Consider the following 27,530-nt stretch of genomic DNA (forward strand, 5'->3'; position numbering starts at 1 on the left):
TCAGTGGGTGGGCCCGTCTGGCCAGATGGTATTTTGGCTGAACAGCCTTTACAAACACATACACACACAGGTTGCTAGATTGCTGAACATGGACCACGCCCCCACCCGACATCCCCGATCCCAAATGCAGAGTAGCCAGGCTTCCAGACATAAATTAAAAAATAAAATAAAAAATTAAAAAATGAGAGTTGGTCTCTGGAAGGGAGAGCTCATGCAGAGATGAAGGCAGAAGCACCCGGAAGCCAGGGCCAAGGAGGAGAAATCCCTGCCCTTCCCTCAGGAACCCCACTTCTCCCTGGGCCACTGCCCCAAGAAAGGGTCATTTCTACCAGCCATCAGGCCTCTAAGCCTCTTTAATGTCCAGTATTCCAAACTATTCGATTTTGTTGCCAGGCCCCGTTTTTCCCACCACAGCTCAAGGGAACGGCATCCTGGAAGGGCGGGGGCAGTGGGGAGGGGAAGGCAAGTAGAAGGGGAGAGGATGCAGCCTGCAGGTCTTTAGCTGGTTTCTCCGGGCTCTAAGTCTGGGTCAGGGGAGCCCACGCACTCTTTGCTGAGCCGCACAATTTCCTGGGACAGAACTTCCATATCCTGAGAAACAAATGAGCCATTATAGGTGAGAAAGGCAGGCAGGGACAGCTTTCTCGCCAATCCTGAGGGTCATTTCCTTCCCACCCCATTCATCAGTGTTCTGGCATGGAATGGGAAGGCAGTTGGAGATGTCTGAAGAGTCCCTAGCAGTGTGGGGGGTGCTGAGCTGGGCCGTTGTGGGCATGGTTGGGGAACCCCTACAGCTATGGAGATGGAGTGTGCAAGTTCCTGTGGTAGGCAACTGCCACCCTTGTTACCTTCTCTTTTACTAATGTGAACTTGCTTTTCCCAGCCAGCAGCTGTGTCTGATTCCCTCAGAGATGGAGGACTAATTGGGTCACAGGATGCGGAAATGTGTATGAGTGGGTGCAGGGGGATCTAGGGAAGGCAAATGGATGGACAATGAATTGTCCAGAGGACAACAGGTGAACAGGCAGGCAGGCTATTGGGTGAGTTGGGGAGGGCGGGTAAAAGGTGAAGCCAGGGGTGACTGGTGTAATAGATATCAAGAAAATGGATGGGGAAGATAACTCAAAGGATGTTCCTTCTACAGGGTGGGTATCTGGACACATGAATAAACAGCTGAGTGAATGGTCTATGAATGGGTGACTGGAAAGATGGAAGAAGAGAGGGAGGATTGACAGACTAAACTGATACTAAGTTGATGGATGAATGGAACATGAAAGTATGAATGGGAGAGAGGATGGCTGAGAAAATGGAGGTTATGTAGGCAGATGAGAGGGGGGACTGGCAGAGGACTCGGGGGCTGTGTGGCTAGATGGGCAGAGGGGTAGGCTGCTGGGCTGCACTTGCCTTGTGCAAGTGCATATTCTTAGTGAGCTGCTCCTCCAGCATGTTCTGCAGCTTCTTGTTCATCTCCCGCAGGTTCTCGTCTCCTGGCTTCACCAGATCTCGCAGAACACTGCCCAGCCCGCTGCGGTCTGTGTGGCCTGCTGCCACGGACACATCTGCAAGGGCTTGGGATGAAAAGCAGCCCCTCGGCAGAGGCCAAGGAACAAAAAAGGAAACAACAGGTGGGGCATGATCTGCATTCCAGAGGGGCAGGGGCTCTGTCAGGGAAACTCAGCTTAGTCACTTCCCAGCGGAGCTAGGGAAACACTTCTGTGACTGTGTGGGAGGCAGAGAGTTTGCAACAAACCTGCAGCATGCACACGTGTGAGCTGGGGTTAGGGTTATTAGCAAGGGAAAATCAGGAGAGAGAGCTGGCTGGAAAGACAGGAGTGAGCCAGAGCAAGGTGCAGAAGGGAGAGAATGAGAGGAAGAAGGGGGGAGATGGGAGGGAGAAACAAGAGGAGGAGAGGCAAGAGGAAAAAAGAGGAAGGAGAGAAAAAGATAAGGACTTAGGGCTACAGATAGGATAAAGATGTATCAAAATAGGACAATACAGGCAGAAAAGCAAAAGGTAGGTGCAGACAAGAAGAGACAGGGAAGAGGAAAGTGAGCAAAAGAGAGCAAGAGCACTGAGCCACAGGAGGTGAAAGGGAAGGGCAGAGGCACACCAGCAAATGGAGACTGGAAAGATGACAGGGGCATGGAGCAGAAGGAGGAGGTGAGGTAGAGAGACAGCACTTCCTGCTCTACATGCTGCAAGTTGAGTTATGGTCTCATCAGGAGCTCTGCTGAATTCCACACAGAGAGAAGCCACCATACTGGTCCATGGAGGCAGAGGGGCAGGTGAAGGCTGGTGCAGGCCTGAGGGAATGGGGGAAGCACTGACCGATGCGGCTGTCCATGACGTAAGTCTCGATGATGGCGCTCTTCCGGCAGAGGTCTTCAGCCATGGAGGCACTGCTCACCTCCAGATGCTTCACCTACAAGATGGCCCAGCCCACCTGAAACCCCTCCCCTCAACTGCACCTGTTGCCCCTTCCCCCCCTTTGGGAGGAGGGACCCCGCTGGATTCCCAGCTCTAGTCTCTCCCAGGACACTTCCAAGTGGGGCCATAGCAGGCACACAGCACCTTCTCCTCCAGCATCCATTTCTCCTGCTGGGTCTCTGCCAGGCGCTGAAAAAGCTCAGCAACTTCCTCATCTGACAGCTCTGCTGGCCGAGGGAGCTGGGCCTGCGGGCTGCTGGACAGGGACTGCAGGAAAAAAGAGGGGGAGAGAAGCCATAGGCTCAGCACCACCTGCTCCAAATGGGAGGGAAACCAGCTTAAAATGGATGGGGAGGCCATGCACCCTGCCGTGGCACCCTTGGTGATGCTGCATCCCCTCTGGCCTAAAGCTGCATTGACAGTGGTTCAGAGGGTAAAGGATTATCCAGCAGCTTTGAGATCGAATGTCCAGCTGACAGGGGAAAGAAAAATTAGCTGAACAACAGCACCTAGAATTCAAGAGGTGGGTCTGGTGCAGTAGTTTAGTGGCTACATTCTCGCCTTGCAACTGCCAGGATCCCATATAGATGCTGGTTCATGTCCCAGCTGCTCCACTTTCCCATCCAGCTCCCTGTCTGTGGTCTGGAAAAGCAGTGGAAGATGACCCAAAGCCTTGGGACCCTGAACCCATGTGGGACACCCAGAAGAAGCTCCTGGCTCCTGGCTTTGGATCGGCTCAGCTCCAGCCATTGTGGCCACTTGGAGAGTGAACCAGCAGATGGAAGATCTTTCTGTTTCTACATCTGACTTTCCAAGAAAAAATAAATCTTTAAAAAAAAAAAAAAAGTTGGGCCCGGCGGCGTGGCCTAGCGGCTAAAGTCCTCGCCTTGAAAGCCCCGGGATCCCATATGGGCACCAGTTCTAATCCCGGCAGCTCCACTTCCCATCCAGCTCCCTACTTGTGGCATGGGAAGGCAGGAGAGGACGGCCCAAAGCCTTGGGACCCTGCACCCGCGTGGGAGACCTGGAAGAGGTTCCAGGTTCCCGGCATCGGATCGGCGCGCACTGGCCTGTTGCGGCTCACTTGGGGAGTGAGTCATCGGACGGAGGATCTTCCTCTCTGTCTCTCCTCCTCTGTGTATATCTGGCTGTAATAAAATGAATAAATCTTTTAAAAAAAAAAAGTCAAGAGGTGAACATTTTTAACAGGTTGGCATGAGAAAGAGGGACTGAACAAAGAGGGATACAGAAAGAGGGATACAGAGAGAGGGATACAGAAAGAGGGATAAGAGAGAGGGATACAGAAAGAGGGATACAGAACAACCAAGCACAACATGTGTTCTGAAGTTGAGGACTACTGTCCATTAAGAATGACAGTCAAGGACATTTTGTGGGTCAAACAAGAATAACCTGGTTAAGTTGAAAGTACTAGATGAGATGAAGATTTACCAAATTGGAGGAAAGGTAGAGAGATCAGCTAAACACCAACAAAATACTCCTAATCTAATTTAGCTTTTTAAAAATTATTTATTTGAAAGACAGAGTTACACAGAAGGAGGAATAGAGAGAGAGATCTTCCATCTGCTGGTTTACTCCTCAGATTCCTACAATGGTCAGAGTTGGGCCAGGCAAAAGCCAGGAGCCAGGAGCCTTCTCCTGGTCTCTCCCTTGGGTGGTGGGGGCCCAAACACATGAGCCATCATCTAGTGCTTTTGCAGGGGCCTTAGTAGAGATGGACTGGATGTGAAGCAGGTGGGACAAGCCAAAGCCCACAAGGACGGGGACATTGGTGTCACAAGCACTGGCTTAACCTACTGATGCCAGCCTCCTCATTTATGTTTTTTTTTTAAAGATTTATTTTTATTACAAAGTCAGATATACACAGAGGAGGAGAGACAGAGAGGAAGATCTTCCGTCCAATGATTCACTCCCCAAGTGAGCCGCAACGGGTCGGTGCGCGCCGATCCAAAGCCAGGAACCTGGAACCTCTTCCAGGTCTCCCACGCGGGTGCAGGGTCCCAAGGCCTTGGTCCATCCTCGACTGCTTTCCCAGGCCACAAGCAGGGAGCTGGATGGGAAGTGGAGCTGCCGGGATTAGAACCGGTGCCCATATGGGATCCTGGGGCGTTCAAGGCGAGGACTTTAGCCGTTAGGCCACGCCGCTGGGCCCCTCATTTATGTTTAAAAGGGAGATCTTGAAGGGTATGAACTAACAATTTATAACACTTACTTCTACATGGTAAACTGTGATCTTTTGCTATTTAAGATAAAAAAAAATCTTTACTTACATAGTTTTAAAAACTGTTTCTACAATGCACATGTACTATTTCTTGAACAAAAAATGTTAAGTGCGGGAACAGGCATTGTGGTACAGCAGGTTTAAGGTGCCACTGAGGATGCCTATATCCCATATCAAAAGTAGGTTCAAGTCCCAGCTATTCCACTTCCAATCTAGCTTCAAGCTAATGCGACCTGGGAGGCAGGAGATGATAGCTCATGTGCTTGGGCACCACCACCACTCACTTGGGCATTCCAAGAGGAGTTTTGGGTGCCTGGCTTCAACCTTGGTCCAGCTCTGGCTGTTGTAGGCTTTTGGGGGGGTGAACTAGCAGATGGAAGGTATGTGTGAGAGACATTGAGAGAGAGAGAAAAAAAAACTCTGCTTTTTAAGTAGATGAAAAATTAAATAAACCTTTAAAAAGAAAAATATTGCTTGTGAGAAAAGTGGCTGGCAAAGAAGCTGGCATGACAGATGGCAATAATATGGAGCGATAATTCTAAGTTGGAAAAGGGGATTTTGTACATCTAGTATACCTGCTATGAGCAACATATTCTACAATAGCAGGAAAAGTGCAACTAGCTCACAGATGGTGAAATGAAGGGGCAGAGGGAGCAGCTGACTAGCTCATCCCCCATGTGACAACCTGAATCCAAGTTGGCAAGCTTGGAGAAAAGCTAGTAAGAAGATACTTGTCCTGGACTAGGAGTAGGAGATGGCAGTTGGGTGAGGTGGCAAGGGAGGGAAAATCTCCTATAATTTGGGTGGGAGAAGCTGGGGTGATAGGCTCTTCCTTACTTGTCCCTTACCCTGGCTGGAGCAGCCGAGCTTTCCTTCTCCTTCAAGATCTCCCGGTAGCTGAAGGAAGAGATGCTACTGCTGTCTCCAGTCTGGGTCCGACTCGGTGAGTTCATCTCAGAGAGAACCAGCTCCTCCAGGCCTGGGTAGTGGAGGGGAAAGACACCTGAGCCCTCACACTCCCTGCCCCCACCCAGGTCTGACAGCAGTCAGAGAGCCAGAGCAGATGAGAGTGCAAGCGAGCAGAGAGCCTAGGCAAGCACATGAACAGAGCGAGAAAGATGGTGGGCAACTCCCTTGGCTAGGCAGGTCAATCTTCATCTCCTCTAATGGACAGGGAGAGTGTACGGCAGGCTACTCTAATGGCTTCTGCGATGCTGACACAGATCCCCCATCAAACAGAAGCCGGACTCTCACTTTAGAAAGAAAGGGTTACTTCAGGTGACTGAGTGCCTCACATGGAGACTGATTTCACAGGAGATCCAACTGTTTTGCCACGTCACTCTAAACCTAGGTACTGAGCTTGTGCTGCTGCTCTTGTGGCTGCCTTGGGGTGCCAGGGAGGGGCTTACCACCACACTCTGAGGATTCCCTAGGAAGGACAGGGGGGCCTGATTGGGGAATGTGGAAACAAGGTTTTCTTTGAAGATGTGCAATCTAGGGATACCTAGTCCCATCACCGTACCTGCTTTATTTGAATGGACTCCAAGGCCACACCCCATGAAAAGCTAAAGGCACAGCAACTCAAGGTCCATATCTGTTCCAAGCTACCTGCAGCTGTGCTAGGGTCTCCCTAGCTCAACTGGGGGTTCCAAGGGCAGCCACTGGGGAAGCATCACATCCAGGACTCTGGGCTTGAGGATGGGGATGTATGAAGGGAGAGAATGGATGCAATGAATGGAGAGACATGAATTGAGGTTGGGGAGAGTGAAGTGGGGAGATGGACAGACATAGAAAACAGGATAGGAGAGAGGCAAGGAGAGAAGGGGAGGTGCACCTGGTGCAAAGGCCCAACAGACTAATCCTCTGCATTACAGTGCCAGCATCCCATACGGGCACTGGTTTGTGTCCTGGCTAACTAGTTTGTGTCCCAGCTGCTCCACTTCCCATTCAGCTTCCTGATTATGACCTCGGAAAGCAGTGGAGGATGGCTCAAGTCCTGGGGACTCTGAACCCATGTGGGACACCCAGAAAAAGCTTCTGGCTCCTGGCTTTGGATCGGCTCAGCTCCGGCCATTGTAGTCACTTGGGGAGTGAACCAACAGATGGAAGATCTCTCTGTCTTTTTTTCCCTATAAATCTACCTTTCTAATAAAAATAACCAAAAAAAAAAAAAAAAAAAAAAAAAAGAAAGAAAGAAAGAAAGAAAAAAGAGAAGGGGAGGGAAACAGAAAAGAAACAGGAAGAGGAGAAAAGGAGCGAGAGCAAGCAAGCAAGCGATCCAGGCAGATTTGGAGGAGAGCTAGACAGCCCGACAGAAGCTGAGGGTGAGGGAAATGCAAGACAGCCGTAAGGAGACAGAGATGCAGAAAGGAAAAATGGAGACACAGAGCCCCCCAGAAGGTGAGAGGTTCCCAGCCTGTGGGGCTCCCTCACCTGAGCGGCTCTTGCTATTGGTGAGGATGTCCTGCAGTCGTTCCTGCAGCTTGTCGGCCCGCTTCCGCTCCAGGTGCAGCTGCCTCTTCAGATCCTTGAGCTGTGTTGGGCAAGGATAGAAAGGAGGGTGAGGAGGGAAGGCTGACGCTAGTGGGCCAACAAGCAGGGAGATGCTGCAGGCCAAGGGTGCTGCACCGGGATGCCTCATCTTACTGCGGCACTGCCTTTCTTCTCCAGAATCCGCTGCCCGTCCACCGTGTCCTTCACTTCCTATGGGGACCAGACAGAGCAGGGCTGGTGGGTACCAGAGGGAGGCACGCCCTGCTCTGTGTAACTGCTGAAAGCCTGGAAACAGCGGGGCAGCAGGTCCTGGCCATGGAGGGCCCACTGACCTGCTTTAGGCTGCTGATGGTCTTCAGGTGGTCATCCCGCTCCTCCTGGGCCTGCCGGAGCTGATCCCGCACACCCTGCAGCTCCTCCTCTTTGTCCTACAAAGCAGATAGTCGCTCAGTCTCAGCCTGGGAAGCACCACCACCCCATCCTCCCATGAGGGTCCACCCAGAGAGGACGAGAGTCATGCGGCAGCCACCTTCAGCTCAGCAGCATGCTGCTCCTGACACTGCTGCAAAGCTTCCTCTTGTTCCTGCTGCTGCTGCTGCAGTGACTCCTGCAACACAAGTCCCCCAGCTGGCTGCAGTCCTCCCTGCCCCCCGGGCAAGCATGTGCCCATGCAGGGCTGAGGAACTGCACCAAGAACCCTAGGGGAACTCAGAAAAGACCCTCCTGCAGAGAATGCCACAGACCCTTGGGCTGCACCATTCACATTCTAGATCTAGCTATGTTTCTATATTTGCTTTTCTTGAACAAAAACAACACAGCATGCACTTACTAACATGCTAGGAATGTTGGAAGGATTTTACAAATGTGAGCTTATTCTCAATAATCCTCCCCCAACACCTCGACAGCAGATATTATTATTTATTCCCTTTCTTATCAAAATGGAAATGAACCAGGGAGGTTAGATCACCTGCTGAAGGGGCATACAGCTAGAAGGGACCCCAGCCAGGATTCAAACCCGGGACAAACAACTGACTCCAATCTGTAATTTTCACTGCTGCATAATGCTGCCTCTTAGGTTCTATGCTAAGATTCATCCACACTGGCAATGAAGCTACCTATTCAGATAAAATCTGTGTAGGTAGTACAATAATTTCCCAAAAGAAGCAACTACTTTCAGGAGGAAGAGGTAGCTTTGCAAGTCTACACAAAGACCCTGCACACCTGACCTGAAGCCCTGCCAACATGTTGGCAATTTCTCGTCCACTCCGGAATGCTGCCGGGGAGGGCGGGAGGCGAAGCTCTAGGGAGATCCTTAAGTCCAGAATGTCTCAGAAAGTTCCAGGGTCACTCCTGCTCTTGTGGTTTGACCTGGATGCTTCCAATCAGTCTCTGCACCTTCCCAGGAAGTGTCAACTCACCTCGGCTTCCTTCAAGCGCCGTTCAAACCAGCCCTTGGCGCCATCCATGGAATGCACCTGAGCTTGCAACTCCTCCACTGTCTGCTGGAGGGTCTCTAGTTCCCGTGTTCGGGCCTGAGAGTGGATAGACACTTGTGGGGACAGACCGACGGGGAGGAGAGTGGGAACCTTGCCCACACCATTCACTGGTGCAGGAACAACACTAGGGGGTCCCCAGGACTTTGAAAAGGAAGGGCCAGTGCCCTTAGCCTACCCACCTTCTCCTCCCGGATCTGGCCCCGGAGCTCCTCCTCCTGACGTTTCTTGTCCTCGTGCAGCTCCCGGAGCTCACGCTCATAGCGGGCACGCACTCCTAGCACCTCCTTCTCATGTCGGAGTCGGATTGCTCCCAGCTCCTCCTTGTGCTGAGACTTCTCCTGCAGCGTCTCCATGGCGAGCTCATCCAGCATGGCCTTGCGCTTCTCAGCACTCTGGGCCCCAAGAGGCTGACGGTCAACCTCCTGCTCTTCCTCTAACACCCACAGAGGTCTGCCCCGCCTCTCCCTCTGTGCCCAAGGAATGTCCCAAACCTGATCCCCTTCCTGTCTCCACCCCAAGTGAGTCATACTCAGCCATCCTCAGAGAACTAGCCACTTTTCCCACCTCCCCATTCTCAGGGATACGGTCAAGAAACTGGTCATAGAACCAGTGAACTTCCGTCCCTTTCCCATTGTCATGAATTTAGCCATATCACCTTCTCCCATCCGGCTGGACTTCACTCCTCCCTCTACATTGCCCCACCTTCCGAGCCTCTTGCAGTTCCTGGGTTAACTGCTCCTTCTCTTGTCCAATTTCTTGTAGCTGTTCCAGCAGCCGACTGTTGGCCCGCAATGACTCCTAGTATAGGAATGAAGTGGGGAGAAGTTTAATAAACAGCTCTAAGTAGGTGCCAGTCCTCGCACATGGGCACTTAGGGAAGTATCTACCTTCCTCTGGCAAAGCAGGTGTTGTGACCTCAATCACTACGGGAGAAATAGGAGACTTTTTCCCAGTATCCATCCCTACCCCCCAACACACACACGCACACTCCTAACTGTGGAATTTGTGGTTGGGCCCATGGATGTCTAGCAGATGTTTCCCTCCATCTCTCCCAGCTCAGGGTGGTCATGGAATTAATTTCCTTGCTTAGAACATGTATTCATTTATCTGTTTGAAAGGCAGAGGTACAGACATAGAGGGACATACACAGACAGAAAAAGAGAAGCCATCTACTGCTTTACTCCCCAAATGCTCACAACAGTTGGAGTTGGGCCAGGTCAAAGCCAGGAGCCTGGAACTCCATCCAGGTCTCCCATGTGGGCAGCAGGGACCCAAATAGCACTCGAGCCCTCTTGTGCTGTTTTCCTAGGAACATGAGCAATGAGCTGGACTGGAAGTTGAGCAGATGGGACTTGAACCAGTGCTTGCAATGTGGGATGCTGGCATTGAAAGCAGCAGCCACAATGCTGTGCTCCAATGCTCACTCCCATGTGCTTAATTGCTTTGTGCAAAAAAAGCAAATATAACTTAAGTTGTGCTCTTAAAGGAAATGGGCATGTTGTTCCATGTCCCTTTTGCTCTTTCCCTCCAGACAGACTGCAGGGACGATGCGGGGGAAGACTGAGCAAGTATTTTGGATGTCAAGAGGAAAGTCTTGTGTTCAAAGTGACAAACACGCAATGGAGAAAGAACCTGAGGCACTGCTGATTGCAAAGTGATTGTTCCATTCTTAACCTACCTGGAGTTTCACGTGAGTCCAAACTACCTTATTTAACCCAATGTTATTCCGGTTCCTACAGAATGAGCATTCCGAATCTAAAAATCTGAAATCTGGGGCTGGCATGTAGCAACAAGTTAAGCAGTCACTTCCAACATCAGCATCCCAAAACAGCGTCCCAAATGCTCTACTTCTTTTTTAATTGTTTAAAATTTTGTTTTAGTTATTTGAAAGGCAGAGTTGCAAAAAGAGAGAGAGGGAAGGAGGGAGGGAGAAGGAGAGGAAAAAGGAGGGACAGAGAGAGAGAGGGAGGAAGATGGAGAGAGAGAGGGAGGAAGATGGAGAGAGAGAGACAGTTTTCTGTCTGCAGGTCTACCTTCCAAATAGCTGCAATGTCTGGGGCTGGGCCTGGCTTTCCCAGGCACATTAGCAGGGAGATGGATTGGAAGTGGAGCAGCCAGGGAGCCAGCCTGTGGCATAAGAGTAACAGTGAAACACCACCTGAGATGCCAGCATCCTATGTGGTCACCGGTTTAAGTCCTGGCTGCTCTGCTTCTGATCCAGCTCCTTGCTGCTGTATCTCAAAAAGCAGCAGAAAATGGCCCAAGTACTTGGGGCCCCTACATCCCACAGAGGAGACCCAGAAGAAGCTCCTGGCATTAACCTGGCCCAGCCCTGGCCATTATAATCATTTAGGGAGTAAACCAGCAGGTGCAGGATCTTGTCTTTCTTTCCTTCTCTCTTTCTGTAACTCTGCCTTTCAAATGACTGAACTGTTAAGGGGGAAAAAAAGTGGAACATCCAGAACTTGAGCCATCACCCTTATGGGATGTTGGCATGGCAAGGAATGGCTGCACCCACTGATCCAGATTTTGTGGAATGCAATTTGTAGGCAGTGCATGATAGCTGAATACTTGTGCTCCTGCCATCCAAATGGAAGATCCAGGTGTAGCTCCTGATTCCTGGTTTTATCTTAGCCAGCCCTGGCCATTGTGGCCATTTGGAGAGTGAACCCGCAAATGAAAGATCTGTCTCTGTAACCCTTTATTCAAATAAATAAATCTTTATAAAAAATGCAAGTACACTAATATTGTATAACATAACCTTCTAGCTATGCATATGAAACAGCAATAAATTTTATGTTCAGGCCTCAGTCCCACCCCTAAGGTATCTCATTATGTATGAAGGGTCTTCAAAAAGTTAATAGAGGGGCTAGCACAGCGGCTCTACAGGCTAATCCTTCATCTGCAAGCAATAGCATCTTATATGGCACCAGTTCATGTTCCAGTTGCTCCACTTTCAATGCAGCTTCCTGCTTAAGGCCTGAGAAAGCAGTGGAGGATGGCCAAAACCTTGGGCCCCATGTGGAAGACCTGGAAGAGGCTCCTGGCTCCTGGCTTTGGATCAGCTCAGCTCTGGCCATTGTGGCAAAATTTGGAGAGTGAATCAGCAGATGGAAGATCTTTCTTTATCTGTCCTCTGTAAACTGCCTTTCTGATAAAACAAATTTTTCTTTTAATGGAACATGCATAGTGTAACAAAACTGTGGATTTCAAAATTTTTGCCCCAAAATGAGGTTCTTCCATTTTCCATGAACTTTTTGAAATAGCTTCATATATTCCAATTTGTTTTAATTATCAACATGTCTGGTCCCATATATTTGAGATATGAGTGTTCTGCACATTCTATAGAATCAGAATAGATATCTTAACTAATCAAAAATCAGTGTCAGAAAAGTAAAATGACTTATCCCAGGACATACATGTGCTAACAAGTTAGGGAGCCAGACTACACCCTCCTCGATCCACAGTTTTCCCACCTGCCCCTCCTGGGGGACCCTAATGAGGTAGACTCAGGAAGATAGGAGAAAACAGGCAAGGGGCAGAGGTGTTACCTGGAGCTGGGAGTTGAGGTCATCCTTTTGTCCCATGAGGTCCTCATACTCGGCCTGCCGCTGCTGCAGCTCAGCTGCCTGGCTAGTGGTCTGTTCCCGGAGCATGTTCAGTTCCTGGGTCTTTGCTGTTTGGATCTAGAGAAAGCAGCAGTGACAGAAAGTGAAGTGAAAGGGAACTCAGTGGCCAGGCATGGGACATGGGGCCTCCCAGTTCCAGGAGGACAGAGAAAGGCGGCAAGAGAGGCAGGAAGAGAGGACATTGCCAGCATACAAGCAGTGAGGGCACTGAATAAATGTGGTGATGATAAATATGATGATAATGTGGTGCTAAATAAATAAATATGATGATTAAAAAAAAAGAACAGTTGTTTGCAGGTAAATAAACCTCACAGACATATAATATGGCCAGAAAGGAACCAAAAGGTATCTGATTTTATTTATATGAAGTTAAAGAACAAATGCAATGCATCAAGCTAGCCAGAGGTCAGGAGAATGGTTATTTTGGAGGGAGTATTGACCAGGCCATCTAGGCTACTGAAAATGCTGTGAATCTCAATCTGGGTGGTGGTCTGCATGCAGATAGATACTTCAAGAACTCAGGGCCTACTTAAGATTAGTACTATTCATGCACTTAACTAGAGAGACATTAGGATGCAAGGAAAGCAGGGATGGAGGGCCTGTGTTCACAGGAAGCCAGTAAGAAAGGAGACGAAGAAGCGAAGGTAGGAGAACAGCCTGGGGTCCAGACCCCCTGGCCCAATGTGGATCAGAAGCAGAGAGAGCTGGGAGAGATGGGGAAGGATCAGCAAGGGTTCCCAGGTGTCTTATACCTGCTCCAGGGCAGCCAGGCTAGTCCTCAAGGCATTGTTTTCAGCCAAAAGCCCTTCCACTTGTTCCTGTGCATCTGCACTCTGGATGGATACCTGGTCCCAGCCCCACAACAGGGGAGAGTGGGTCCAGAACAGGAAGACAGAACTTACTTGCAGCCAAGAAAGAAGATAGGGAGCACACACGTGCACGCACACACACACGTTGCTCTCATTCATTCAATGCCAGCTCCCCAAGCCCACTCAGTACCATGTACCTGATCTTGCAATGCCCGCAAAGCTGCTGCATGCTCCAGCCGCTCCCCTTGCCGCTGATCTCTTAGCTCTGCCAAGCTCTGTGGGGAATAGGAAAGGGAGAACATTCCAGACACTACAGATTCCCTTTAGTGCATATAAAGCATCCAGCCCTCCCACCTCACCCCCACCTCAACCCACTACCTCTGACCCCCCAACAGCCTGTCTCTAGTTCCCGTGGGTCTCAGACAACACAGCTATCAGCATCCTCAGGCGCTCCTGGACTCTAGGCCATTACCCACACGTGCCCCCTCTATCCCAGTCTCCAGGCATCTCAGGCACAGCCAGGCTCCTGGCCCTAGCTCCTGGGGACAGGCTGGAGGGGCAGGGAGTTCGAACTCACTCAGCCCTCATCCTTAAGAGGCATCTCACTCCCCAGGTGCCAGTTCATGAGCCTCAACTCCTCAGCCACCGTCAGCCCCCAGGGATCCCAGAGGCACTCAACACCTACCAAAGTTTCACATCCACCCAGGTTTGTTGTGCCAGAATATAGACACTTCAAGTTCATACAAGCTGTTAGTTTCCTGCTTCTAGTAAAACTGCAGATGGATCCTCCCATCTGTCACTCAGACTCAGCCGAGCACCAGTTCTTGAGGGGGTCTCAGCTTTCTCTAGATTCCTGGACCAATGCCTCCTCCACTGCATTCTGAAGTCTAGGAGCATTAGACCCACAAGCCACTATACCCTCCATTTCAAGGGACCTCCAACTTGCTCTTCTAGGTGGAAACCTGAAGTTCTGGCATTCTAGCCCCTAACCATTACTCAGGAGCCTTGAGCACACCTAAACTTTGTTCTAGCACCTAGAGGTCTCACACGTACAAGCTTCTTATTCGCAGCCCCCAGGGCTCCAGAACCACACAGCCCCTGTTATTCTACTTTTTAGGTATTACAGGCCCACCCAAACTAGTCCCCAGACCTCCAGGATCTCCAAATGCATTCAGCCTTCATCCCCTACTGCTTCAATCATGAAATCTTTTAAATCTATTCACCCCCGACCCATGTCTTCAGTCCTTAGTGGCAAGTTTAGTGGCACCCCAAACCCTCAAGGTCATAAAGTCACCTCACCTCTAGGGAATCCAATCCCAGTTCCCACTGACCACACATGTCTCCAATGTCGGGAGTTGCCAACTCACATGAATTTGTGGTACACAACCCCTTAGGATCTCTGATTCATGTAGACTCTGATCCCAACTTCTAAGGCCCTCAGGACTCCCTCATGGCCCACTCCCCAACATCCTAGGGTGGTCCAGGAATTATGTCATCCATACACTTTGAACACAGGAACCATCACGCCCCTTAACCAGCCTCCAGAGACCTCAGACTTCTCCAGATGTCTCAGAACTCAGTCTCCCACCCCACCCCCACACCTGATTGGCAGCCTCAAGTTCTTGCTGCAGCTTCTGGGTTTGAGCCAACTGGGCTTTGAGATCCGCTTCCTTTCGCTGTTGTAACTCCTCAATCTTGTTCCTGGGGGTGATATTGAGGGGCACATTGGGCGTGGCTTCAGGATGTCTCTCAGCACAGACCCTATGTTCTTCAGTACATGCTGCTGGGCCACTCAGGTTCCCAACCCTGGAAGTTACCTGCTGTCGTTGAACAGCGTTTCCTTTTCTGTCTGCAGACGGCAAAAACTGGTGAGGAAAGACAAACACAGACAGGTCAACCCCACAGGTCAATTCTCCCATTTCCCCCAAGGCCCCTGGTAAAAAGGAAAATTACCTCTCTTGTTTCTTTTTCAGTTTCTCGTTCAGCTGGGCAGGGCGGGGTGAGGATGGGGGTGAGGAGGATGAAGGGGCACAGACAAGTGATAACAGTAAGAATAATATTCGACAGAAAAAGAGACTTAATATTCAGATATTTCTTACTCAGTCCTTTCTGGAAGCCAGGATTTATGTTATCTTGCAGAATAGGAGTACTACTGTTTTGTTTTGACTTTTTTTAACAAATGGACAAACTGAGTCCCAGCTGGTCAACAGCGATGACATTATATCCACTCAAAACCCACAGGCTCCAAAGCCCAATTTTTATGCACCCCAATTGGTGGCCAATGGCCATGTCACAGTCTGGGAAGTCTAGAAAGAACCCAAAGTCATGATCAGTTGTCTCACCACTGGGTTTCTAATATCTAATTTCTAATATCTAATCAGGGTTCTATAAATGTTTGAATAAATGAATGAATGAATGAATGAATGAAAGGAACAAGAAGGCTGGTCCTGCAATATACAAGATACAGTTTGGGACCACCCTAACCCATTCCGCGTTGAAAACAATGGAGACCTAAGTGTGAGTCTCTCGATTTACAGATGATGAACATAAGGCTTAAAGGGGACACAATGCCCTTTCTGTGCTGTCATGGAAGTTTTGCAGTTGGGAAGTGCAGTATGCTAAAGTTCCCAGAAGCTCCCAGACGCCCCCACCTTAGCAAGCTCCTCTTGCAGCCTGGATGTCTCAGCTTGCTTGGAGCTCTGCAGGGAAGAAAGTCTAGGGTTACTGTCACCAGGAGGAGAGCAGGCCTCTGCCTTCCTGTCCCACTGCCTCCCTCCTCCTCATAGTCCAGGAGATAGTGACATCACAGACATCTCCATGGAACCATGGGCAGAGCCAACACATCTGCTTTCTCCCAGGGTCCCAACCCCTACACAGCTAGATTCACCTCCAAGCCTTGCAGTTGTTCCCAGAGCAACCTCTTTTCTTCTTTTTCCATTTCCCACTTCAACTCCACCTCTGCCAATGGCATGGGGGCCAGAATAGTGGGGGTCAGCTCCCCAGGGGCATCCCCTTGCCCCCCAGTGACAGCTGAGGACTTCCCAGACTCTTTCTCATAGCGTTCCTGCAGAGCTGTTGAGAAGAATATGTGGTGGATAAGATGGGTGTCTGAAGTCCTTGCCATGCCCCAGCTATAGGCAAAACTGGCCTTTGACCCTTCCAAATGACCACAGCCTACCAGATTGAAGGTTCAGCTCTATCCTCACCTCTCCTGATTATTTTAAACACAACCAATAACTGAGAGCCTATTAGCCTACACTAGTTTTCCAAGCCCCACCCAAAGTCTTCCAAAGTTTCACCTGCAACTTACACGTGAATCCCCTCCTCTAGCTTCCTAAATCTTATCCACGTTCTATAGAATCTCCCTTCTGATCATCAAAACAGCAGCCATCAACATACAAGCCCCAGCTGCTTGCCAAAGCGTCCCACATCAGGGCCTTCCTGCTCAGCTTTTCTCTTCAATTTCATTTCCTCCCTGGGTTCACAATCTTCAAACTGCTCCTTCCTTCACTTTCTCCATTTAGCAAGTGCGTCCTTTTCAGCATTCCAGCTGCTCCTCTCAATCATTTGTTTCATTCCAGGCACTGAGCTAAATGCAGGTTACCTCCTATCTCTCCTACTACCATCACCCAGGTGGCAGACATTACCACACATAGTTTGTCAAGAAGGGAGGTTCATTAAAGAGAGAACTGGCTTGTCGAAACCACACACTGGTTAGTGGTAGGGCCACATCTCATTCTGAGGCCTCTCTCCCTCCCCTAAAAGCACAATACCTTTCCTGATCCTACTCAGGTTCCAACGTCTCCATCCCCAGGGAGGGCCTCCAGCTACCTGCCACGTTCTTCTGCAAGGCTGTATTCTCTGCCTGCAGTCTGAGCAGCTCCCCATCCACATGGGGCCCAACGTGGGCAGCCACTGCTCCAGCAGCCCCATCCTTCAGTTTTTGGTTCTCCTGCTCCAGCTGCTCCATCTGGCTGCAGAGCTGAGCAGAAGGAGAGAGAAGTAGAGGAGAAGTAGATGAGAACAATGCTCAGTGAAACCATGACTGGCTCTTGGCCATGCATTTTCCAATTCATTTAGTTCCCCCAAACAACCCTATGATGTAGGTACTGTCACATATTAAACACGAGGACACTGAGGAAGCAATGTTAAACAATGTCATAGGTCTGTTAAAGGGCAGCATCAAAGAGGATCAGGAAGGAAGGAAGGAATGGCAGGTGTTTGGGCATGGCAGTTAAGACATCACTTAGGATGTACACATCCCATATTGTAGTGCCTGGATTTGAGTCTAAGCTCTGCTTCCAATTTTCCCATTGCTTCCAAGGAGGGACAAAATCCACGGGACCTTAACTCTTGTGTGGGACACATGGGCTTTTTGCCTGGCCCAACCTCTGGCTATTATGGACGTGTGTGTGTGTGTGTGTGTGTGTGTGTGTGTGTGTGTGTATGAGGGGTGGGTGTTTTTTTTCCCCCTCTCTCTCTATCTGCCTTTCAAACAAGTAAAATAAAGGGATTGGTGCTGCCCAGGATGAACCCACTGTTTGGGCCGCCTGCATCCCAATATCAGAGTACCTGGGGTCAAGCCTCACCTCTGCTTCTGAACCAGTTTTTTTTACAAATGAGCACCCAAGGAAGTGGCAAAAGATTGCTCAAGTACTTGGGTCCCTGCCATTCACATGGTATATCAGGATAAAATTCCTGGGCATTGACTTCAGCCTGGCCCAGTCCTGGCTGTCATGAACATTTGGGGAATAAGCAATGAACAGAAAATCTCTTTCTCTCTTGTCTTTCAGATAAATTAAAGAGAATGAGAGTACTCAGAACAATTTTCTCCTTGTCTGCTTCCAGCCTCACCTGCAACCCAAGACTACAGGCTCCTCTGAAAGCTGTCAGTACCATGGATAGCCCCACTGTCACCCTCTTCTATGAAGCTCTCTGGGTCCTGCATCCCAGGCCCAGGGACAGTGCCTTTTCAGCCCAGGCATCACAGACCATCCTTCAGGACACTGCCAGGGCCAACACTGCCTACATCTCCTGCACCGCCAATGCCTGGCCCTGGAATGCAAATTAAAACTAAGTCAGCCCCATGTTCTCACAGGACAGCTCTCACAGCAGTTCTGACATAGTTCTTTGTCACCATTTTTTAGGTGAAAATACTGAGGTCCTCATGTATTTTATATTCTTTGGATTATTTTCTACCTAGAACATGATTTCCTTGATTTAGTTCTTCACATGACTGACTTATCTGAATCTTTCAGTGCTCTGTTCAGATGTCACCGTTAAAATAAGTAGCCCTTAAAACAACAACAACAACAACAACAACAACAACAACAAATAAGTAGCCTTTGAGGTAGGCATTTGGTACAGTAGTTAAGATGCTGTTTGGGGAGGTAAGAAGGGGTAGTATTATAACATAGTTGCTAAAACCTCAGCCTGCAATGCCAGCATCTCATATAGACACCACTTTGAATTCTAGCTGCTCCACTTCTGATCCATCTCCCTGCTGAAGTGCCTGGGAAAACAGTGGAAGATGGTTCAGGTACTTGGGCCCCTCAACCCACATGGAGGCCCCACAAGAAGCTCCTGGCTCCTAGTTTTGGCCTGGCCCAGACTGGTCTCTATCACTCTGCCTCTCAAATAAATAAATAAATCTTCTTTTAAAAGCCAGCTAATACCACTGTGACTTGTTCTGTGGTTACCATCTTTCTTCTAACCTCAGAATGTAAGCAACCCAAAAGTGTGGACTCTGCAGCGCCTGACCCAGGGTACAGGGTACAGGGATACACGAGCCAAGTATATGGAAAAATGTCTATTCCTGCCTCATCCTCCAAGAGTGATGGTATCACAGAAGCCAGAAACCGGAAGCAGTGAGAAGGGAGGTGCTGAGCAGTACAGCTACCTGAGCATCAGGGGTTCTGAATAGGGGGTGGAATCCTACTGGAAGATATTGTTTAATAAAGTGATATAAGATGTATGGTTCAGCCTGGGTTTAAGTTCTAAAACACATCCTGGGAGACCCAAATTGTGTCCCAGATTTTCAGTATTTTCAGTTTTAGCCTGACCCAGCTCTGGCTGTTGTGAACATGTATGAAGTAAACAAGGAGGACTGGCGCTCTGATAGAGTGTGTAAAGTTAAACTTGCAGTGCCAGCATCCCATAACGGTATCAGTTCAAGTTCCAGCTGCTCCAATTCAATCCAGCTTCCTGCTAAAGTGCCTGGGAGAGCAGTATAAGTTGGCCTAAGCCCTTAAGCCTCTGCACCCATGTGGGAGACCTTGAAGAAGCTTCTGTCTCCTGGCTTAGGACCAATCCAGCTCTGGCCATTGCAGTCATTTGGGGAGCGAACCAACAGGTGAAAGACTTCTCTGTTTCTCCTTTTCTGTGTGTAACTCTGCCTTCATAAAAATAAATATTTTCTTAAAATAGAGGATAAAAGATCACTTCCTATCAAATAAAATATAAATAGAGTAAATTTGAAGGAATGTTGTAGTAAAACCTGCAGGTCAGAGCCATGTCTGTGGTATGGACTAATAGAAAAAAGTAGCAGTGAAGAGATTGTGGAAACAGTGCAGGTGGCAAGTGGTGAGGACCAAGGTAACCCAGGATAGACATAAAACTTTTTCAAAGTCAAGAAACATTGTAGAGGGAAAATGAGTAGAAAGGAGATTATGAATAGCTAGCCCTTCCACAGCTGATACTGCATGAGGCCCTATGCTACCTGACTGTCACACGTTTACCTATTTAATCCTCACAAAAGGCCAGTGAAGTACATACTGTTATTTACAGTTAAAATATTTGGGAACCATGATAGTAGCAAGCAGCAGAAGAAACTGTCAGGTACTACAGGTTCAAGGTAGCAGAAACCTGCAATCCAGAGTCCTTCCTAAGAACTACTGCTTGTTAAACTGCCTCTCCTGGTTTTATATCTGCTCCAAGGTTGTTTTTGCTTTTTTATTTTTCAAGATTCACTTACTGATTTGAAAGGCAGAGTGTCAGAGAGACGGGGAGAAAGGACAAGATTGTTGTCCACTTGCTAGTTTACTTCCCAAATGACTACAATGGTCTGAGCTATACTAGGCCAAAACCTGGACCCCAAAACTCCATCTGGGTCTTCCATGTGGGTGGTAGGGGCCCAAGTACTTGGGTTATCTTCCACTGCCTTCCCAGGCATATTACAAAGGAGCTGCATCAAAAGTAGAGCAACCAAGAATTGAAGCTTGGCTCGCCTGTGGGATGCGCAGTTGTGAGTTGAGGCTTAACCCTATGCTCCACACAAAAGCCCTCCCCTCCTCCCTCTTAAGCTCTTAAACATTGTGTTCTCAGGTTAAGGCTTAGAAATACCATTTTTGCTCCCAGGAGAATTTCTTCCTTAAAACATACTAAGAAACACTGGGAGAACGTTTTTTTTCCCAGCCGAGGGTCATATTGGATATTTATGGTATCATTTGTGGGGCACACACACACAAAAATTTACTGAAAAGATAGCCTGCTATAAATTCATTGAATTTCAAGTCCCACTGCAGTTGCCTTGGTAGGGCCAGATCAAGTGATTTCACATATTTATATGGCCTGTGGTCTGGGTGGTCGCCACCCTACACCAAGAGATCAGTGCTGTGCTGCACTGGGTGAAGTCATTGCTTGCAAAGCTGTCATCCAATTTCAGAGTGCCAGTTCAAATCCTGGCCCCTTTGCTTCTGATCCCAGCTTCCTGCTAATGCACCTGGAAAGACACTGGAAGATGGCCCACGTACTTGGGCCCCTGCCACACATGTGAGAGATCAGGATGGAGTTCCTGGTTCCTGGTTCCTGGCTTCGGCCTGGCCCAGACCTGATTGATGCGACCATTTGGGAAATGAACCAGCAAACAGAAGATATCTTTCTGTCTCTCTCTCTCTCTGTGACTCTGCCTTTCAAATAAAGAAAGAAATCTTTAAAAATATACACTATAAAGTCAGTAAGCTTTTAACCAAAGGTACAGAAGACAAAAAAAGGAACAATAGTTATTATTTCCAACTACCCAATGTTTTTATAAACAGCCAGTACACTAAAATCAATGAGGAGATAGAATTAGCCAATCCAAAATGAACCTTAGGCTCATGCCAGATAAAGGGAAGGCAGATAAAATGGAAATAACACCCCCTATTAAACATAAGAACTTTATCTAAATCCCCCAACATCCCGGGGCATCACAGCATTGATCCCAATTACACATGGGGAGACTTGAAGTCCAAAGAAAAGGAATGACTTGCCCAGGAACTAGCTGACTCCATGGCTGGAAACCTGTTGTTCTCAACACAGTGAACCCTTTTGTGAAACCCTTGCCCCCCAGAAGCCAGCCAGGACTTATTTCAGCACCAAGGACAGTGCTCCAAATGCCAGACCCTGTCCAACCCCCCTCTGCTGCCCTTAGTTTTCAGCCCAAGATAGTCCCCACCCTGGCTTTTCCCTGGGGCTATCCCGGGCACCAGCACCTTGCTGAATTCAGCCATGAGTGTGCTGTTCTGCAAGCGGAAGTCTTCCTCCTGGCTGTGCAGCTTTGCCTGCAACATCTCATTTTCACTCAGCAGTACCTCGATTTCCTGCAGTGGCAGACAGGGGCCAGGAATCCATCAGGGGCAGAAAGGATGAGAGTTGGGTAAAGAAAGAGATGAGAAAATTACATAGGGGCTTGAAACATAGTAGAGAGGGAGAGAAGAGGAGAGAGGGGAGAGAGTGTGAGAGAGAGAGAATGAGAACCAGGGAAGGGGAAGAGAGATATGGTGGCGGAGGGAGGTAGAGAAGAGGAAAAACAGGGAAAGAAGATAAAGACACGGAAGGAGATATAAGAAGGGAGAGAGAGGGGGAAGAGAAAGGACAAAATCATGATGGGGGAGGAGGTAAAAGGAGATGAGGAAGGAGGACAGGCAAGGAGAGAAGGATTGGAAAGGGAAGAGAGCAAAGGCAAGAAGAGAGAGACAAAAATAGATCAATGGGAAGAAAACAGAAGAGAGAGGTTCAACAAAAGAAATAAGTCAGAAAGAGAGAGGATTGGAGAGAGGGAAGCAAGGAATCAGAGAAGGTAGGTGGGGAGAAAGGGAGAGAGGAGCAATGAAAGAGAGGGAAGCATGGAGAGAAAAAAGGAAGGGAGGGAGAAAAAAGAAAGCAGAGATGGGAATGGATGGGGGAGAGAAGAGAAGGTTGGAGAAACAACAGTTACAGAGAGGAACAGGAGGACAGAGTTGGGGCAGAGAGTCTCAGTGAGAAGGACCAAGACAAAGGACCAAGACAGAAAAATGGAGAAGAGACCCAAAGAAGCACAGAATTCAAGATCAACACAGGAAAAGCAGACAGCCACAGAAACACATAACAGTGAGTTAGTCACAGATGCAAGGGCACACTGAAAGAAGTCATGCAGAAATACCTCCACCAACACAGTCTCCCAGACACGGGTGCTTCCCATGGGTCCCCTTACCTGAGCTTTCTTGCTCTTACTCAGTGCCTAAAGTGGGAGAAGAGAGTTCCAGTGAATAGAGATGTATCCATCAGCTAGAGCTTGGAAACAACTGTGGCATGCACAAAGGTGGTGGGGCAATAATAAGGCTGTGGAGTGGGAGGGTCTTCAAACACAGAACTTGTGTAACAATGTGGGAGTCTACAGGAGTGACAGAAAAAATGAGTAAAGGAATGAGAAACATGCCTTGTTGCTACAGCAGACAGCTATCATCCTTTCCTGTAAGTTCTTAGACAGGGGTCTAAGGGGTGGGGTAGGTGTGTGTGTGTGATCCCATTTGGGCGCCGATTCATGTCCTGGCTGCTCCACTTCCCATCCAGCTCCCTGCTTGTGGCCTGGGAAAGCAGTAGAGGACAGCCCAAAGACTTGGGCTCCTGCACACATGCGAGAGACCTGGAAGAAGTTCCTGGCTTCTGGCTTTGGATCAGATTATCTCTGGTCGCTGTAGCCACTTGGGGAGTGAATTAGTGGATAGAAAATCTCTCTCTCTGTCTCTCCTTCTCTGTAATTCTGCCTTTCCAATAAAAATAAATAAATCTTTAAAAAAAAAAAAAAAAAAGAAAAGAAACTGCCATACCCCTACTGGGCAGTGGAGGGCACAACCAGGTTTGGGGAACCAGTACCCTAGCAAAGAGAAACAGCCCAATATTCTGCATTCTGCAATATTCATCCAACAAATATTTTACCAAAAATGAACTATAATGTTTATAAGGAGACAAAGGAGTGCCGTAAATGTCTGAAAGGGCCAAGGCAGATTATATTTCTATCTCATCTTCAGAGGCTCTGGAATGTAGGGTCAGTCTCATTTTTGCCAACAGAACAATGACAGGGATAACAGGCAGGAACCCAAGGCAAGTATGTGAGTCAAGGATGGTGGTTATACTCAAGGCAGAATTTTGGACAGATTTGAGTGAATGAGAATGAGTAAGCTATTCAAGTTGGACATCAATGAAAAGTAAATGAAAACTAATCACTAAATTAGGCAGGATTAGGTCAAGTTGGCAAACTAAGAGACTTCCATGCATGGAAGCAGCATGTGACATTTGGTCCAGTTCACTGTGGGTGCTTACTGGATGGGTGAATGTGTCAGTTGGTTAGAGGGAAGCATGGCTAAAGGGATGGGTAGGTACAGGGTGGTACCTTCTGAGCTTTACTGAATTCCTTATCCAGGTAGGCGACCTTCTGTCGAAGACTGGCGAGTTCTGGGAGAAGGAAAGCAGGGAGTCTCAGGCAGTAGGAAAGAAGTTGAAAGACCTTGCCAGGCCTTGGAGGGAAAAACTCCTGGCCTCCACCCCCACAAAGCCATCCCTTTACCGGCCATCTAATGATACCCGCTTAGCCTCACCAACTCCATTTTTGCGTAGTTCATCTGAGAGCTGGTAGTTGTTAGTCCGAAGTTCCAGGAGCTGGGCCTTTAGGGAGAGTAGCAAAGGGAGAAGATTTTGTCAGGAGCACATCTCTATTCCCAACCATAGTGAACCACGCCCCTAAGCCCCAGTCCCTCAGTGCGCCTCTTTAGCTACTCATTAAGATCTGTGCAGGGCTGGCATGCTGGCTCAACTGGATAATCCTCTTCCTACAAGTGTTGACACCCGACATGGATGCCGGTTGGTGTTCCAGCTGCATCACTTCCCATACAGTTCCATGGTTATGGTTTGGGAAAGCAGTTGAGGATGGTCCAAAGCCTTGAGACCCTGCACCCACGTGGGAAACCTGGAAGAAGCTCCTGGCTCCTGGCTGCTGGCTTTGGATAAGCTCAGCTCTGGCCATTGCAGCCACTTGAGGAATAATCAGCAATGGAAGATCTTTCTGTCTCTCCTTCTCTCTGTATATCTGCCTTTCCAATAAAAATAAATACATCTTTAAAAAAAAAAGTATGCACACTGTATCCTCAATGAGCTTCCAGGCCCTCAGCCCCTCACTGTCCCAGCTCCTCTGACTCCTCTCATGACCCCAGCCAGCTGAGTAGCTCCATCAACCCTGCTCCAATCCACTCTGCACTCAGGCCATGGCAGAGCACTGAGTCAGCCGGGTTCTTGTTTGTGTGTGTCCCATGGCTCTCCATGCCCACAGGATCAAGGTCCTCCTCCTCCTGGCTGACCTGTTTTCACACACTGAAGACTGCCAGGGGTGGAGTGGTGTGCATCCTCCCCATCACACCTGGAGGTGCAGGACAGCAGGAAAAGAATATCTTCTATTCTCCTCCCCATCTTTCCTTGGGTCAGGAGGACTCCCACAATCCTCCATCCCTGTACCTCCCTCACCCCCAAGGCTCTGAAAAAAAATAGTCAGGGTTTCTTCAAAACTGAAGGAATGGCTTGCCCAGAAAGCACACCCCTGTCTACCAACCCTACAGACCCAAGGCAGCTTCTTCCCATACCCAATCACTGCCCCTTACTCTAGCAGCACCTTCTGCTCCCTCTCATGGCACCTTCCTTCACTCTCCCCCACCTCCAGCTCCTGCTGGTCTGCTGAAGTTCTGAAGGCTTGGTCTTTACAAAATCGTTCTTGCCTCTGTCCTCTCCAGAACTCAGGGACTGGTCTCTGTAAATCCCACCACAATGTGAACATCTTTTGTACAGCCTTGGAATCCCTATGCAACAGAGCCCAATGGTTTTCCCAGTGGGCTCAATCTGCCTCACTCCATGGGTTCCCCCCGGGCTGCTCAAGATCTCCCTAAATCATGATGCAAGGGGAAGGCTATGCACACATCAGTCTATAAGATCTGGAGTGGGTTGGGTGACTCACGTGTTAAGTGCTCTTCCCCATTCAAAGTGAGCTAAGTTCACCCTTCCTTCCAGGCTCAATGGGCTTCATACAGGGGACACCTGATCTTCCTCATTCAAGTACCAATCGAACTTCCAAACCTCAGAATTCATCTCCTACCCCAACAGGATCCTGCTCCTTCTCTGAACCTTCCACAGCATGGAACTCTTAACAACAGTACATTTATGGTGGGTTACTATGGCCATTCATACCCTCTCTGAATATCCTCCATTTCAGGAAAGAACCAGGGCACCAGAACACCCAGATCATCTCCTAAAAACTCTGTGAGTTCCCTTGCATGCAGTCTCAAGTGTCCCTTTTCACTCACATCTCTGATGCTGTCCCAGCAGCTGATGAGGTCATCCCTAGTCATCCAACAGTACTGCCTCCTATTAGCATTCATCTCTCCACTTCCAGGGACCTCTTCCTCACAGCACCAGAGCCGGGACTTTTCCCAAATGCCTTGTCATAGTGGTATCGTCCACAAACTTTTCGCCTCCCACCAGCTAATGGTATGGCCCTCTCCTGGGCTCCCCCCAGCATGACGCAAACAGCCCAGCTTCAGCTTCCTTCCTCTCCACACAAAATGGTTTCGCCCTCAGAATCTCCTTCTTTCAAAGCCCAGCTTTATTATCAGCCATGGTCTCCTTTGCACGAGCCCAAAGGTCTCGCCCCACCCCCAGGCCTGAGTAAGGTAATGCTCATTCAAGGACGATCTCCTCCCACCTACAAAGCCAACAGAATACAGCTTTCAAAAATACAACCGGCAAGAATCTCAGATTCCAACAGTCTCACCACTCAGCTCCTCAATTTCCCTTCTCCAGCCCAACCTCTTTAGACTCAAGAGTCCATCCCAACCAGCTCGTCAGAGGCGGTGGCATGACCGCTCTACACCCCGCCCCTGCTCGCCCAGCCCGGTGGTCTTTCCCACGGCGAGCGGCACCTGCATCCGCTGAAACTCCTCCTCAGACAGAGCTTGCGCCATGTTCCTCCCCCCCCCACCCCCTACAGCTTTCTACGCAGACGCAGCTCCGGCCTCCTGTCAGTGTTCAGGTCGGAGCAAACCACTCTCCAGGAATGGAGGGGGAGAAACGTAATTCGGAAGGTCGGGACTTTGGAGATCTAAAGAAGAGAATGGAATGAATTGTGCAGACGAATTGTGATTTAAACGTGTTGCCAGAATGCAAGCTGCCTGGCCTGGCGTTTGAGCTCGTGGAGCGTATCATTGTGATGCTACACTATAGCACCCCTGCCCCATGGGTGGACTCGTCGCTAAGGAAGTGTTTGCCGACGGAAAATCACCCTTCCGCGGTACTCCTTTAATAAAAAAAGGTTGACTTAAAGCACAGAAAAGAAAGCGGAAGCTTTGCACCGGTCTCGATTTCATTCCCGCCCTCCTCCGGATGACCCCAAAGGGGAATCCCAGCTTTTCTGAAGTCCTCGGCCTCTTTTATTTACTTATTTATTTATTTTAATCTGACGATAATTTTGTATATTACTTTCGCATCGTTTCTCGAGCTTTTGGCTAAGATCAAGTGTTGTACATTACTTTCAGCAAGTGCCCTAGCCACGAATACATTTGAGATACTGGAAAAAAATGGCAGTGAATCAAAGAAAAATAAAAACAAGACTAAATTAGGATCATGAAATACCTGCAACATCCAAATAAGTCTTAACATGTTCTAGCCTTCACAGACCTGAGTAAGAAATGGGATCTTAGTACAGTTTTTTTTTTTCTCATTTTCATAGGAACAAATGATTAGCCTGATGTGGGAAGATATTTTTCAACCAGGGCTTTCTGTGACCCCCCCCCCGCCACTGTCAATTTGGTAGTGTAATTAACTTAATTCAGATTATCTACTTTTCTATATAAATGCAGGCATTGTAACAGAAAGATTCAGTCTTTTTTTTTTTAAGATTTACTTATTTTTATTACAAAAGCAGATTTACAGAGAGGAAGATCTGTCTGCTGGTCTACTCACCAAGTGGCCACAACAGCTGGTGCTGCACCGATCCAAAGCCAGGAGCCAGGAGCCTCTTCCAGCTCTCCCACGTGGGTGCAGGGTCCCAAGGCTTTGGGCCGTCCTCGACTGCTTTCCCAGGCCACAAGCAGGGAGCTGGATGGGAAGTGGGGCTGCCAGGATACATATGGGATCCCAATGCATGCAAGATGAGGACTT

At 48.9% G+C, this 27,530-nt stretch overlaps 1 protein-coding gene across 5 annotated transcripts; it reads right to left on the reverse strand.

Annotated features, from left to right (window-relative positions):
• GRIPAP1 (GRIP1 associated protein 1) lies at nt 1–27,530 on the reverse strand. Of its 5 annotated transcripts, none has more exons than XM_058658259.1 (26): nt 27,333–27,530; nt 23,930–23,996; nt 23,725–23,786; nt 22,546–22,572; nt 21,566–21,673; nt 16,926–17,076; nt 15,982–16,166; nt 15,746–15,793; nt 15,048–15,079; nt 14,912–14,959; nt 14,696–14,795; nt 13,292–13,369; nt 13,038–13,130; nt 12,208–12,342; nt 9,359–9,454; nt 8,836–9,048; nt 8,579–8,692; nt 7,690–7,767; nt 7,493–7,588; nt 7,314–7,370; nt 7,101–7,200; nt 5,516–5,646; nt 2,573–2,695; nt 2,330–2,423; nt 1,405–1,559; nt 1–591 (listed from the first exon to the last, which is right to left on the reverse strand). In XM_058658259.1, exons 1-26 carry the CDS (start codon nt 27,513–27,515, stop codon nt 499–501), a joined length of 2,667 nt encoding a protein of 888 aa, XP_058514242.1. In that variant the 5' UTR covers nt 27,516–27,530; the 3' UTR covers nt 1–498. The 5 variants fall into 5 exon arrangements, with proteins under 5 accessions (XP_058514242.1, XP_004587963.2, XP_058514244.1 ...); XM_004587906.4 differs by lacking the exon at nt 27,333–27,530 and adding an exon at nt 26,294–26,371; XM_058658261.1 differs by lacking the exon at nt 27,333–27,530 and adding an exon at nt 26,294–26,362 and having other exon boundaries at nt 1,405–1,568.

Source organism: Ochotona princeps, chromosome X (genome assembly GCF_030435755.1).
Source record: "Ochotona princeps isolate mOchPri1 chromosome X, mOchPri1.hap1, whole genome shotgun sequence".
Lineage (NCBI taxonomy): Eukaryota > Metazoa > Chordata > Mammalia > Lagomorpha > Ochotonidae > Ochotona > Ochotona princeps.